The following is a 15,815-nucleotide window of genomic DNA, read 5'->3' on the forward strand; positions in this document are numbered from 1 at the left end:
AAACTATCTTCCAAGCTAAAAATTGTACATAGACCAATAAAAGTGGCACATGAACAAAAAATATAAATAGCAGAAAATGTAATTCTTAAATATTACCTGATTAAACCATTAAAATATTCAACATAAATAAGACATTCAACACAGTGAGATTTTAGGAAAATTGAAGGTAAAATGTCTTTTAACCATTTTTATAAAAATTACACATTTATCCTAGGACCATTCATTCATTGCTGTGAAAGTTCAATTTTTATGAACTGGAAAGGGACTTGAGGAAATAAAAAGTACACTTAGATAAGTTCTGCAAATGAAGGAAAAAAGAGGGATACTCAGGTCTGTCTGTCTGTCTCTCTCCACTCCGACTGCACCTTTACTGTAACTCATGCACCTTGCCCAGGGTCATCTTGTTCTAGTCTTAGTTTTAAAGGAATCATTAGGGGAGGGTTGCTTGCTTAATTTCATCTTTCACAGAGGAATTTCAATATAGCATTACCTGTGTGGATTTTAGCTTTCCCTCTTTAAACCTTAAACAGATTTACTTATTTGGTAGGAAATATATACTACTCCAAGCTCTGTGACTGATGCAGGCACACACAGGTCTAGACAGACTTCTTTTGAAATAAATTGAACAGTTAATTTGTTGATACAGTAAAAGCATATAATTTAGAGGCTCTAAAAGACCAAGATAAAATATTATACCAACCAAAAGTCCAGCATTTAGTGATGTAAGTATCAGATGCTCAGCCTGACCATACAGTGCTGTCAGTGGCCAGTGAGCTTAACCATGGTGCAGGACGGTACCTTAGTGGCTTCCTTGTAGAACACGTGAGCATGGTGGCTTTACCACATTGTAGCTTCAGTAGACTCCAGGGTGTTTCTTGGCTCCAATCAGGTTTGTTTGCTGTGGTTTTGTTATTATGTGTTTTTTTATTTGTATGCCAGTTCTAGTCCTTTAATTTCTTCCTTGGTCTTTTGTATACATCATTCTAATCACTTCCTAGAACTTGGCCAAGGTGATATTTACATACTCCATTCACATGTGATTTTTTTTTTCTTACTAGTAGGAGGCAAGGGATACATAATTGACCCAATGATAGAATCTAAGTGTGCAGGCACAGTGACTCTCCATAAATTGACCTCCAATGTTATTCTCAATTAAACTTCATTTTGTGATACACAAAACATAAAATTTCAGACATTCTCTGCCTCTGTATCTTGTCTTTTTAAAATTAGACTCTAAATTTAAGGCTAGCATTTTATTTCCATGTCAAATTAATACACATTCTCTGCTAATCTTCCAGTCCACCTTACCTTGTACATTGTCATTTTATTTTCCTCCATGATGAAGGTCATGTCTCTGTGATCCATGCCCTGTCTTTGTGATCTTTCTTTCCAACCAAGAACTTTTGTGTGTTTTAAATTTTAAAAATTCAGTATGAATTCTTGAATGTTTCTTCTTAATGTGTAAAGTAAACTTGATAATAATGAAGGCAGATTTTTTTTCGTGGGGAGCCAAAATAACAAATATATAAAGAATATAAATTGTTAGTTCACATACATCTCTTTGCATGATTGTGCTGAGGTTCAAGAGCAGCTATACTATAATAACATGCTTTGTATTCTCTTTAAGAAGTGTACATTTTGTCTAAGTAGAAGCAGAATGTGCTGCATCTATCTATAAACATGAAGAATGAGACTAAAAAGTTTTCACACAGACACACACATACAAACATTGACGTTTCTTTTTTTGAGACCATGCTTTCCATTAGTCCAGGCTGATCTGGACTTACAGCAATGATTTTACCTTATCTTCTCAGGGCTGGGATTACAGGTGTTAGGAAAATCTATGGTGACAGTATTTTAATACTGCATAAGCATCTTCTCTGCTGCAGAGGAGTTCACATAGCATAATTAAATAAGGCTAACATTTCATGGCAACTGTTTGCCTATCACTAGTACAGAAAATGTAACACTTTTCCCACCTTCTTTTTCTCTTTATAGTTTTCAATGTAAGTAATTTATTTAATCCTCTATGTTATTTCTAGAATCTTAAAGAGACCTGGTGTGCCAGTCTTCGGTGTGCCCTAGGACTAAGTGTGACTAGGAGGAATAATGCAGGAAGAGCTGTCCAGATAATCTAACAGGGCGATTTTCCCTGTTTTCCTTGTGAACTTTTCTCAGTAAAGATTCAAGAAAGCAGCCAATTAAAACCCATATCTACTTAAGGATTTTAGGATATGCAACATTTATCAAATTACTGTTTGTTGTTTCCTAAATCAGCTGGGAAGGGACAATGACTGATGAGCAATGGGAAGGGATTATCTGGTTCCCCCCATAATCCATTGCAAAGACGAGTCAACCCAAACACTCTGCTTTTGATTCCTGGCTAAAAGTTCCTTAAATCTGAAAGGAATTTCAGGAAGGATCCAGAGTATGCATTTTAAAAACCCTCAGGTACCTCTGAGGTATACTTGTTTAGCATCCACAGGTAAGTGTGAGTTGTACATGTGGGACCTTGTTACCAGGCAGGCATAAGAAATGGTAAGGTTAATGTGCTCAAACCCTGGGAATCTCAGAATTGAGAAAGGCAGAAGTGAAGCCATTCTCTGACTGCCTCTATCTGGTCTGGAACACTTAACCATGACACCTCCCTGAGTACCATGGGCACTGGGTCACATAGCACAACACCTGGAGTTCCATGTTAATGCGGTATCTAGATAACTCTAAGCCTTCAGCCAATGAGCTTCTTTTCCTGAGTATTTCTTCCCAAAAAAGATATTTACTCTTAAGCATCCTCAGGCAACCCTTAAAGATCTGCAGGTAACTCTGAAGTATATCTCTTAAGCATCTGCAGGAAACTTTGTAATGTACCTCTTAAGCATCTATAGATAACTCTGAGGAGCTCCTTTTAAGCATCTGCAGGTAACTGAGGAACTCCTCTAGCATCATAGTTATATGCTGTTGTTGTCTGACCCAGGATTCTAAAGCAGGGAAGAATAATTCCTGAATTATTCACTTATTTTAGTCCTCATCCAAAAAAGCATGCCATACCTTACAACATGGGTAATTCCTAAATTAGAATTTCACTTGTTTTAATCCTTCTCCAGAAAAGTATTTGACTCCTTACAACATGGGTAATATACTCCAATTAAAAACAAAGCAGAAAAAGAAACAAAATTATAGGTAGAAAATGATACAAAACTATGTTGGAAATGTATCCCAGAGGTCACTAAATTTGTGTAAATGTAACAGTTAAAACCCCTCTCTGGGTCTTTTCCATAAACTCTGGCTTCCAGGTTCAAAATAGGGGAAGTAGAATAAGGCTTTGTAGAAAGCAAATATCCCCACCATTGTCCTGTTCACATATAGCAGGATCTGGGTATTATCCTTTTTATATCTGCATCATTAGTTTAATGAACACTATATAGTAGATTAATCCTTTCTAAATTGTATTTTTACTCTTGGAAATTTTAATAATGCTAGCATTTATCCTTAGGGAAAGCTTTTTAACAATTTTTAAAAATTACTCTTTCATGGTTTCTGACATGAATGCAATATATGTAGATCATATCCAACCCATTCCTCAACTCTTCCTTCTTTTAACACAATGTCTTCTTGTTTTCATAACCCACTGTGTCCAATTAGTACTTTTCATAGGTGCATGAGCATTGAGCTTCTTTCTCTAGAGAATGGGCAGAATACCATGGGCTGCCAAATCTTAAACTATAACCCTAGAGAAGTAAGCTTTAAAGTATGCCAAGGGCCTGGAGAGATGGCTCAGTGGCTAAGAGCACTAACTCTTCTTCCAGAGGTCCTGAGTTTAATTCCCAGCAACCACATGGTGGCTCACAAACATTTATAATGGGATCTTTACTGAAACAAATTATGTAAGATGAAGTATCTTAAGGGAGAAGATAGTTGATTTCCTGGCTTCCTTCCTTGGGTGCCTGTGGCTCGCTAGAACATTATGGTGCGTAGTACACAGGGAGTGCAAAACTACTTATTTTCTGCTGATCAGGACAGAGAAGAACAAGTACAAGGGCTCCTCATAGTGTGCCTTTAAAGGTGTGTCCCGGTGGCCTACTTGCTGTTACAGGACCACTTACTGGACTACCTTCCAAAAGCACCATCGGCTTGTGGACACATCTCCATGCCATGAGCTGTTGGGGAACCTAACAAGTAATCAATGATAGAAATGAAGGAAGACTTCCAGGAATAAAGAAAGCAAAAGCAATCACTCCAGCTTCTCCAGATTAGATCCTGAAGGATGCATTATTTTTGCCCATTAGATTCTTTCTATTTATAAGCACCTGCAGTAGTGTGAGGTTTATGTGTTGCATGGTTACAGTCATCACTTTGGAGCATACTATGCGGTAAAGTCAAGCTCTCATCCTCCTAATGGCATGGCTTGATACAGAAATTGTCCATATGTTAGGCAACATGTGAATTTCTTGAACCTTACATTCTTAACAATTTAGGAAAAGAAACATCACTGAAAATGTTTCTCATTTAAGTTTAAAAATGTGTATAAAACTATTCTTTTTCTTTTTATTAAAATAAAATTATTAGATTGGTTATGTCTTGAAGTAGAAAATGCCAAAGGGAAAAAATCTTAATAGTGCTTACATTTGGGTATTAGAAAATACATTTCTGTCTCTGTCTCTTTCTGTGTTTCTCTCTGTGTGTCTTTCTCTTTGTGTGTCTGCCCTCTCTCTCTCTTTCTCTCTCTCTTTTCTCTCTCTCTCTCTTTGAGTACCTTGTGCATTGAGTGATTCTCCGGTTTCTATTCTAGAGCTTTTACTGTAACCCTATTCCTCATAGCTCTCATATGGAGGGAACTTCCCCACAAGTGACATTGTTAATGGGATTTATCAATTTGTATTTTTTAAAAATCCTTTGAATAACACAAACTCTTTATGAATCCTTCCGAGATCACGCCAATCTATTTTCACTACAATGTTTTTATTACCCTCCCTAGATTGTACTTAATTTTGACTTGCTTATTAATGTGACTTATATCAGGATCTTTTTATTAGTCTTTTATTGATCCTTAAAATTGTCTCTATAAACTATTTCTTCTGCCTGGATGCCCCTCATTTCCAAAACAATCCTGCCTACAAGTCTTTCATGATACACATCAGCTGCCATATCTTTCAAAAAAATCTTTAATAGCCAACACCATCCCAAGTGTGACTATTGAGTCCATAGGTCATTCATAGAAGGCTATGAATATCACTATATTAAATATATTATAATAATAGACTTTAGATTCATCTTAATTTGTGAGAAGTTAAAATAATTGGAATATATAAATATTTTATTTATTTATTTTTAGGTAGAGAAAATAGTTCTGGGTGATGCTTAGTCAAAATCATTTAATATTACACCCAAACCTTTTTAGAATCACATTTCTATGTAAAGAAACATCTTGGCCTTCATGAACTATAGTGAATTTGACTGTGTTAATCTAAAACTTATTCTCACTCTTAGGCAACTTATTATTCCTAAGTCTTGGACTGATACTTAGACTGATGTCTGACCATATTATTTTCTTTGCTCATATTGTATTAAATTCATTTATTCTATCAGCCAGTATTCTTGCCATATGGTGAAAAGAAACTGTGCCAAATACAGAAAATTCTTTCCTAAGCCCCAAGCATAAAACTTAAGGTTCCTGCAGGAAGCCATCCAGAAAGAGATAGCTCTCTAGTAGGCGCCACTGTCTATATACCCTCTCCTCAGTAGGGAAATTGAATATCAGCATCAAGCAGGAAATAGTTATACATGTAGTGAATGAATTTCTTTTAACTTCTCTCTTTCCTTAATACACATACTGTAAGCAGTGTTCACTCTTAGTTTTCCTTATAGTAAACTCACCTCTGTCCTAACAGTGCTTATTAGCCCTTCATGTTCAAGTTCTGATTCCTAATAATGCTTACAAAATACTGTTTGTGTCTCATCTTCTTCTGTGTGCCTTTGTTGCTGTCTGTTATTGAGAGTGTAATCACCTCATTCAGTATTGTTCAAGTGACTTAGAACACTTGACCTCTGTTGCACTTTCTTTGTTCTGTTATTCAAAATTCAACAGTATAATTTTCTGTATGTACTAGAGATAGAATGGAGAAACTTTTTTTGCATACCAGCCATGCTTTGCATAGTCCCTAATTCTTTTCTGACAGACTTGCTATACAGCTATTGTGTTAGAACCTTTTCAACTTCTTGGTGAAATAAAAACATTTATAGCATTCAAGACTGTTAACACTTTGCCCACTGCGGTCCTCTGTTAGGACCTTTGCTGTTTGCTGTGCTGTGTGCGATCTCGCTGGCTCTTTGTGTTTTCTTTGAGAGACAGGAGGGGGAGAGAGAGGAGAGAAAGGGGAATAAGAGAGAAAGAAAGAGACAGAGAGAGACAGACAAAAAGACACACACACACAGAGAGAGAGAGAGAGAGAGAGAGAGAGAGAGAAAGAGAGGAGAGAGGAGAGAGAAGAAATAGTGTGTGTTTTTGAAACCTCAAAGTCTATCTCTAGTCCTCTAAATCTTTTCCAAACAGTTCCCTGAACTGAGGATCAAACATATATATGGATTTATATATTATATCAAATATAGGAATTTATGGGGGTTCTTGTTCAAACTACCGTTTGTTACAATTTTTACAGATCCTTTAGTTTTTAATTAGTGACTTTGTCCACAATTTAAGAGACGTCATTACTGCTTATTTTGCTACTGGAGACTTAATACCTAGCCTTGTACCTGGTACACATGAGTTTAATTAAAATTTGTTGGTAAAATGAATTCCATTTGTGTATATTGAAATTATAGTACTACATTTTGAATGGAAAACATTTTAATGATAAAAGTAAAATGTTAAGTGGGGGCTGCCTGTAGCTCTGTTTTGTCTCATGGAGTAGGTATTCAATGACTCACTTTTCCAGTAGCATTTGGGAGAATTTACCTTGTGATTCCTCATACTGATTCTTTAACTGAATTGCTAATTCCTTTGTTGTATTAAATTATATTCCTATTTATGCTGGGCCTTGGAGAATTAGCAATGCAGAAGGGAAATAGCATGCTTGCTCATGAGATTTTTCCAGGTGGCAGGGGATATGAGCTTCAAATAAAATAATCATTAAGCTATAATTGAGGTGAAGTATTCTTTAAAAGGCACGCCTGTGTGACTGCAGAATTGGGATTCTCCTCTTAGTGATTTTCTGTGGGGAGGAGTCATTTGCCTCTATGGAGTCTCTGCATTGTCATAATTTGGGAGGGGAAAAAGGGATTATATCAAGGAGGGATACAGTGGGTTCACAGATATCCCCCCCCACACACTAAAGACTTAATAAAACCATCTTGTAAGTAATGGTGGGGCCTAGGAACTATGCTCTAGAGCTGATATTTAAGTGAGTAAGCAAGTTTCCAGAAAGTGGTAGAACATACAGGAAGAGTCTCCTTCAGTGTACGCAGTCGTGGTGGTGTGTAGGCCTTTTTAAGGAGAGGACACAGGAGGACATAGGAAGAAAAGGCTGAAGCCAGTAATGTAAAGCTTTGTTTGGATTTCCAGAGTAGTGTTGGAACTGTGACGTGGAGCTCAAAAGATAGGTAGAGTTGGAAGTGTGCTTTAAATTCTTTTTTTGAAGTCACAAATTCATGTTGGCATTAGTATGCCAACTTGATATCATTTCTATTCAGAGAGCTAACAAGGGGTGGGATCAAGTTGGAGATGGTAGGATTGACTCAGGGTTAGGATTTGGTAGATGGAAAAACAAGCAAACAACCAACCAAGCTGGACTCACTTTTGCACCCTGTACCAAAGCTGCAGTGGAAATGCAGTTCCCCTCTTAGGCAAGAGCTGGATGACTTTTCAAAAAGAGACTGGCTGGCACTTTTCATGTAGAAAAGTTCCCTTTCATAAAACGTACTGTGCGTATGTTCTTTAGTAGTTGAGTACTCTTGGTTTTGCTTTTCTACTTTTGGATACTTTTGATTGGTAAGTTCTTAGATACATGTAGTACATTGAAGGATCCATTTTTTACAGCACAAAACTTAACTTGGTCACTGTATAACTTCAGAATTAGAAATAAGCTCCTCGTCTTTGTATAGTACCTTGTGGTTTATGTTAGATACACAATTGATTCTTTTCTCCTGAAGCCCAAGCAGGAGGACCAGACTATCTAGAGCAGCCATCAAGAAGTGACTTGTCAAAGCACTGGAAAGAAGAAACTCTCCAAGTGATCGCCAAGGCGTTACGTGATCATGAAGATAAAGGGCCAGAGACAGTTTTGCAGTCGGTAAGAACTTTTCTTCTGGCTCTGGGAACATAGCCATGTACAGCGTTCCCACAGTGTAATGGAGAAGCACCCTGCCTGGGAGTCTGGGGACACTGGTTTGGCTATGAGCATGCTCTGGGTGTGTGGATGTCATTTCCTCAGCGTGTATGATTTTAAATAAAATTCTCTTAAGCTTCCTGTCAGAGGACTAAAAAGACTCAGACTACAGACTAATTTTTTCATTTGACTTGGAATTTAAAGAGAAGCATAAAGTTCAACAGTATTTTTTCCTTTGGTCTGTGATATGTCAATGCTGGAGTAATTGAGAAGTTAAGAAACAGTTGTCAATGTACCATGGAAAGTATTTAACAAAAAGTGAGAACATTAATAGAAAATAAATATGTGCAGTTTGTGTGTGTCCTGCATAGAAATTGTTATCATTTGACTGTAAGTAGACTTTTCCATTTGTTTTATGAGGGCAAATTGACCAGAGATGTGGGGTTGAGTCAGTATGTCAAGAATTTTGTACTGCAACCTGCCCCCCATGTAAATGTAGTTAATGTAAACAGCCCCCTGCAGGCTTATTGGATGGGGCTCCTTGAGGATGTGAGGATTCTCTCCCTAGAGAAGCAAAGGTCATAGGGTACTTCACATGACAAAGGTACTTGACAGGTGATTTTGTTCTCAGCAATAGCCTGTTACCTTAAAACACCCATTAACCAAAATTTCCAGTAAATAAGGCGTTCTACAGGTTATATTGTAATCAACTAAATAATAAGAAATTCTTTTACTTCTAGCTTGAAAAGTAAGATTACAGTCTTAATATGAAAATTAATTTAAATATATTTTATGGCTATAAATTCTGCAAATGTCTTTGATTCTATAAGTAAATTTAAGAACATCTGCTAACATCTCTAAAACTTTTCTTGGTAAATACTTTGCTTCATGGGTCTGAAAATTCTGCTCTTGGGGGCCTTGGGAAGAGGAAAGCCCGAGAAACAAAGACAGCCAAACGGCATGGAGAGAGGACTCTTACCAGTATAGAATTTTAACTTGGTCTGTGCATAATTTGACACCTTGAGTTATTAAAGCCTAGTATATGTCATGCTCTTAGCTGGGCTCAGAAAACCAAAATCATAATTTGCAATAGAGAATGATGTTTCATCTTAGTTCAGCTAATTATAAATACTCTAATTCACACAGCCATCACATAAATTTGCATGACTCAGATTCGTTGGTGTGGGTATCTTCTTATAAATTAGCTCAGGTAAGAGAAAGGAGGCTATGGTGGGAGGCTCTTTTCCACATTCCTTCTCTCCTGAAATAACACCTCTATTGTTGCCTGAGAAGTCTGGACTTGTGGAAGAGTGGTGAGCTTCCACCATCTCAGTGCTTTGTGGCTCTTGGTCGCAGGACCGTTGTTTAGGACTCTGGCAACCACTTCCTGTGATCTTTGTCCAGTTGTACTTAGCATATATCAGAAACTAGTCAGTCTGCAGATGCTATTTCTGTGTCTTTGGGGTATGGATCTCATTTCTTACTACAAATGCAGTCTTAAGTAAACTTTTTACTTGAGTTTCAGTTTTTTGTTTTTTTTTTTTTCTGCAAAATTGAAGTGCCTCTGATGTTAATGCTGAGGATTTTGTCTGTCTTTCTCTCATTTTTATAATGGGTGTTGGTGTTGGGGTTCCTTCTCAGCCCTGGGTATCTCACAGATACATAGCACCTTACATTTCAGCTCTAGAGTAGGCATGACTCCCCATAAAACTTAGACTCACAGACAGTATCAGCAGTCTTCAAATGCTCAGGCAGCTTGCTTTCCTCGAGAATGGTATTAATTTCTAGTTGAACATTGTAGGATATTTGAGAGTATGGAAACCAATTGGCAAGAAAGAAACATTGTGCCTGGCTTCAGTTGCTGGCCTGTGGACAGGATCTGTCAATTTGGCCTACCCCTTTTGCAGTTTTCTTAGAAGTCTTAGTTTTCTTAGAGTCCCTATATTTATTAAACAGGGTACCCTATCAATGCCCTGCTGACATGAAAGTGACACCAGATGTCAAAAATAAAACAAAAAAAAAATCATTAACTCACTTCAGTTTTCTGAAAGAAACTGTTTCCTCTGGATTCAATATCTAGTCAGACATACTTTCTATAGTTCTGTGACTTATGTTTTCAATCCCTTCTATGAAAACATTTTTACTAAATCATAAAGCCCGTGAGTTTCAGGCTATTTTAATTTTTTTCTATTATGCTAACCAAGGACCTTCCTAATTTTGTAGCCTTTGTTTAGTTTCTGTTAATTTATTCACTATGTTTGAAAACATGGGAAATTAGAAATAAGGATTTACTTCAGTATACCTTCAACTAGTTTATATGAAAAATATTCTGAGTGAGCTTGAATTCTGTTGTACTGATAGAACCTCTTTCCTTCCGGGATTCCCAGCATGAACATTTTTCTTTTGAAACTGAACATTAGCAAAAAGGGCTTATTATTGTTAACTCAAGTTCTCCCACCCCTCACAGTTCTTTTACAGGTTTCCTGTAGCTATTTTCTTGAAGCTTTTCTTTTTCATTTCACTTTAATTATATGTATGTGAATCTTTGCATGTAGGTTTGTGCTCATGTGAGGGCAAGTGCCTATGGAATCCAGAAAAGGGCATTAGATCCCTTTGAGTTGGAGTTAGAGGTTAGTGTGAGATACCTGATGTGGGTGCTGGAAATTGAACTCAGTTTCTCTGCAAGAACAGGTGTGCTCTTTATCAAGGAGCCATGTCTCCAGGCCCCCCTTCTTTCTCTAAAATGATACATTGGGTTGCTAGTAAATCATCCCATCATGGATTGTAACTTACTAGCTTACGTTTCACTTCTATTAATGGAGAGCTTGCACAATGTCTCAAATGCTAGAAGTATATTAACAATTCTTAATTACAGCAAATTCATCTCTATAAAATATATGTGATGGTAGCATTGGTTTAAAATTATAGTATAAATTTATTTAATGATTTTGCAATATCTACCATTTTTAACACTGTTAGACACAGGATACTTAAATATAGCTCATGATCACACCAATAGTGCAGGGTGGCTATTTCCTTTGTAAATGATAAAAATTCAGATAAGTAGAGCACCCTAAATGTGTTACAAAATAGCATTTTAAGATAAACCATTCTTTTAAAAGAAGAAATACTATTCTTGACCATTATTTGTGTTTTCATTGTTGAAGTGTATTTGGATATGTATTTCTAGAACGGAAAAAAAATGTGTACAACATTAAAATTCACCTATACTTCAAATAGGAATAAAATTTGTAAATGTTTTTATTCATATTTTCCGTTTGAATTCACGTCTATTTTTGATTAAGAAAGTTCTGGTATACATTGCAATGACTGAAGCAAGCTGTCCAAATGCTCCATACGCTTTTGCCATCTGCTGACTAAGAAATGGAGGCCGTTCAAGTTCTAAGCCTGGTGGTTAAACAAAACTATGTGAAGGCTTTCCCCTTGCAAACTGCTGGGATTAGAGTAGGTCATAATCTTATCTTTGTAGAATTACAGCAAGGGTTTCTGGAGTACCTAGGACTGTTTGTCTGCCTCAGACAGTACCGCTCAGTGTGACTCTGGTCTGTATTATTTTTAAATACCTTAAGTCTAAACTGTTTGGTAGAAAGCGCCTGAAGGATCTGGAGTGCAAAGAGAAAGGCGAGAGTTTTGTATTACAATTTGATTAGTAGACCTGCCTCTAATGTTCACTTTTAAGTGGTTTCATTTTATACGCAGTGAATAGAGATAGTATAGGAAGAAAATGTAAGCCTCTGCATGGAAAGAGAATGCTTCCATTGTTGTCTTTCTAATCTGCTTACCAATGATTTCCTTCCGCAGAAACCTGGGAATACCACAAGCCAAGCACCTTCTAGCCAGCGAGTTGTAGAGGTGGACATTCCTCACGTAGGAGAAGTTATGATTGAGTCAAAAGAGGGAGGGTATGATGACGAGGTACTTTGGTTGCAGTGCTCTGCACGATTCACTCTCACCCTTTGCCCATATGTGCAAGCACCGTAGACATGCCTGTACCCACACACTTAATGTCTGTTGCTGCATAACATACAGCTTTGCCTCTTATGGTGTGAAACCTTGCCAGTTACTAACAGAACTTGGATATTAAATATAAGATGAAAGCAGTAAGCTTAGAGAATAGTGAAAAGAAAGATTTTTTTTTTAATCAGTTTACTCTCAGGCTGATAATTAGAGTAAGATTTGTTTAATTATATAATGTCCATTCTGCATTTAAAAATAATTGATATTTTTCTAGCATACTGCCAAATTACTTGTATAATTTACTTTATACTTTGCCCATCATTCCCTCCCATCAGAAAGCCCTACAGAATGACTACAAGATGGGTAATTGATAGTTTTGCTGCTATAGACTCCTGCTGTAACAACAAGCAGGATGCCTGGTGGGCATCACTGACTGCCTGGCAGTGCCTTCTTCTCCATGGGCACCCCCACCTTCCTCCTCTTCTGGTTGTCTCAGCTACCTAGTTGTTCCTCCTGCCTCCAGCTTTTTTCTTTCTCATGATAAAGTTCTTTTCTGAGAACTGAGATATTTTGCTCCATCAGATTATTATCATTCCTTTGTTTGTATTTTTTCCCTTGAAATTCTTTAAGTGGCTCTTTTCTGTGTTTGAGAGAGGACAGATAAGCAGTTTTTGCATATTGACAGTAGGAGATGGGGAAGCTAGGGGTGATTTATGGTCAGAGAGGTGCCACACCTTCTTAGTGTTTGTATCTTTGGATAAGAACTGAATGCATGTGAAATATATTTTATTCCTGCAAATTTTATTCCTGAGTTTTAATTATGATTATATAAAAATTAATCATCAAGCTTAATAGTATTCTAAAGACAATAGTATCACTGTGCCCATGTGTAAAATCATGTCTACTGAAAAACTACATTTGAAAGAGAGGGACTGAACAGAGGACTAGCATAAGCAGGCAATGAATTGTGGACAGGTGCAACCCTCCATTATGATCCAGAGTAAAGTATGAGTGATAGTTTCAGGGAATGTGAGGGAGTAACCACAGACTCTCAACTGCAGTGAGACAGTGTCATGCTACTTATTTCTAAGACATTGGAAAGACAAGCAGCCAAGAATGAACCATTTTGAAACTAGGGCTTGAGTACTGTATACAGTATGTGTGATGCTGCATTACGTTGTTCCGTGTTTGCTCTCATACAAACTGATCCAATTTAATGAAAGCACTTATTTATTATGAAGTACCAAATTGCTTGTTTTCAGTGTGAGCTGGTTTGGGCATTTGCAAAAGAATTGTGATTACTCACTCAATACTACCTTTGGAGAGAAAGTTTCTGCCCTTAGACCTGTATGTTTTGATGTACTCTGTTGCCATCCTTGCCTAACAGTGCATGTGCCTTGAGACTCTTGGTTTGCTTACAGATACACCGGTTGCACAGTTGTATGAAGGTTCCTAGCCTGGGAGCAGGAGTGAGATCCAACTGGAGCTTTCAGAGGCTCAGCACTCCTTGAGCAAATGTACAAACTATTCATTTATTTACCAAGCATTGGTGCCCTTTTGAAATGGTTCTGTTGGAGAAGTATTCATTTTCTGCTTTGTCCAGAAGGGGGTGCCTTCTTACAATTCTGTACTTTAGAGAGAATGCTTTCTGTTCTTTGTACAGACAGGGGCATCCTGTAAGCCAGCTGGGCCACTGCACAAATGACTGAATGTTGCTTTCACTTGTACATCAGAAAGCATTTGCTCTTTTATAAATGCACCATTTGATTCATAAGCAGTAGAGAACAAAAGGCTTTTACGTTGCATGTAAACAGCTTGCTTCATTTTGTTAGAGGTTTTTGGCTTTTGTTCTGCATTTTCCTGTTAACCATTCAGAACCGCTTCCTTTCAATCTCTGTGGCAGATCATGATGACACCCAGTATGCAAGGTATTATCATGGCAATAGGGAAATCCAGGAGTGTGTATGACAGGTGTGGCCCTGAAGCAGGGTTCTTTAAGGTACTAGTAACACTTTCATTGTTTTTTTAAGAAATGTAATGGCTTGTAGCACCTCATCTCTTTAAATAAATTTCCATTTTCCTATCTGAAGTATGGCAATCTGCTGTTCTGGGAGCTGCTTGTGTATAAGAATCCAACATTCATTTTTCTTTTTTAATGCAAATAATTCAAAAAGTGAGAATATTTCACCTAAGTTACTGCAGTAGTGTTTCTCTCCCTCATTGCTAGTAATGTAATCAAGAGATTAAGGGTATTGGAGTGCAGGAACAGGGACTGTGGTCACCAATTATTTCCTGCGTAGAGGTCAGAGTGCGGGTCAGTTTTGCAATATGTTCCCTTTAATTTTCCTGTTAACACTAAACCAATTCTGTTTCTCAAAATTATTGATTCAGTTCTTATGTTTTGCTTCATCTTCCTTGTTTTTCATCTATTATGAATTTTAAATATTCTCAACTCCAGAAATAGGAGACTGTCCAGTTGATTCCTTTCCCCATCTCACAAATTCCCTTTTAAGTGTGTGCGCTCTCCAGAGCCTTGTTGTGTGTCCTTTTCATTCAAAACACGGAAGCACCATGTGCAAGGCATTACTTTTTGAGATTTATCAAAAGACCTCGTGTGTGCACGTGTGTACACACACACACACCAATAGTTTTCCCTTCATTTTCTATACGTTGTCACCACCTATACGTTGTCATCACCTATACGTTGTCATCACCTATACATTGTCATCACCTATCCATTGTCATCACCTATACGTTGTCATCACCTATACATTGTCATCACCTATACGTTGTCATCACCTATATGTTGTCATTACCTATACGTTGTCATCACCTATACATTGTCATCACCTACACGTTGTCATCACCTATACGTTGTCATCACCTATACGTTGTCATCACCTATCCATTGTCATCACCTATCCATTGTCATCATCTATACGTTGTCATCACCTATACACTGTCATCACCTATACATTGTCATCACCTATACGTTGTCATCACCTATACGTTGTCATCACCTATACGTTGTCATCACCTATACACTGTCATCACCTATACGTTGTCATTACCTATACGTTGTCATCACCTATACATTGTCATCACCTACACGTTGTCACCACCTATACGTTATCATCACTTACAACGTTGTCATCACCTATACATTGTCACCACCCACTCTCTTCCTGAGAAGGCAGACCCTTTGAGCAGTGTATAGAACAGAAGCAGTTTACTAATTTGCCTTTTCAATAAGTCCTTATGGATTTGTTAGAATTTGTCAATTTTACTGATATTCTCTGGCCTTTTTGAATATCCAGCTTGAAGTGTTAAGTTGTAACCTTCTGTCACTATGGATAAAGGACAAATTGGTCAGCCTTTTAAGATCTAATGCAAAAATTTTTAAAAAAATCTCTACTTTAAAAAAAAAAGAGAGATGACAAGGCCACCAGAAAAACGCAGAGAAAGGAGATTTGAGTAGACTTTGCATGTGTTGCAGGCTGTATTCCTTATGGGTGG

The 15,815-nt window shown here is 37.3% G+C and overlaps 1 protein-coding gene across 4 annotated transcripts in view; it reads left to right on the forward strand.

The window, feature by feature from the left end:
• Usp25 (ubiquitin specific peptidase 25) overlaps positions 1–15,815 on the forward strand; it is a 107,532-nt gene that overhangs the window by 76,867 nt on the left and 14,850 nt on the right. For 2 of the 4 annotated variants that reach the window (XM_031364277.1, XM_031364278.1), the window contains 3 exons: positions 8,146–8,285; positions 12,144–12,257; positions 14,203–14,298. In XM_031364277.1, coding sequence (XP_031220137.1) covers positions 8,146–8,285; positions 12,144–12,257; positions 14,203–14,298 — 350 coding nt within the window. The remainder of the gene's footprint in view (positions 1–8,145; positions 8,286–12,143; positions 12,258–14,202; positions 14,299–15,815) is intronic. The other 2 variants (XM_031364280.1, XM_031364279.1) reach the window with 1 other exon arrangement.

This window comes from Mastomys coucha, unplaced genomic scaffold (genome assembly GCF_008632895.1).
Source record: "Mastomys coucha isolate ucsf_1 unplaced genomic scaffold, UCSF_Mcou_1 pScaffold12, whole genome shotgun sequence".
Lineage (NCBI taxonomy): Eukaryota > Metazoa > Chordata > Mammalia > Rodentia > Muridae > Mastomys > Mastomys coucha.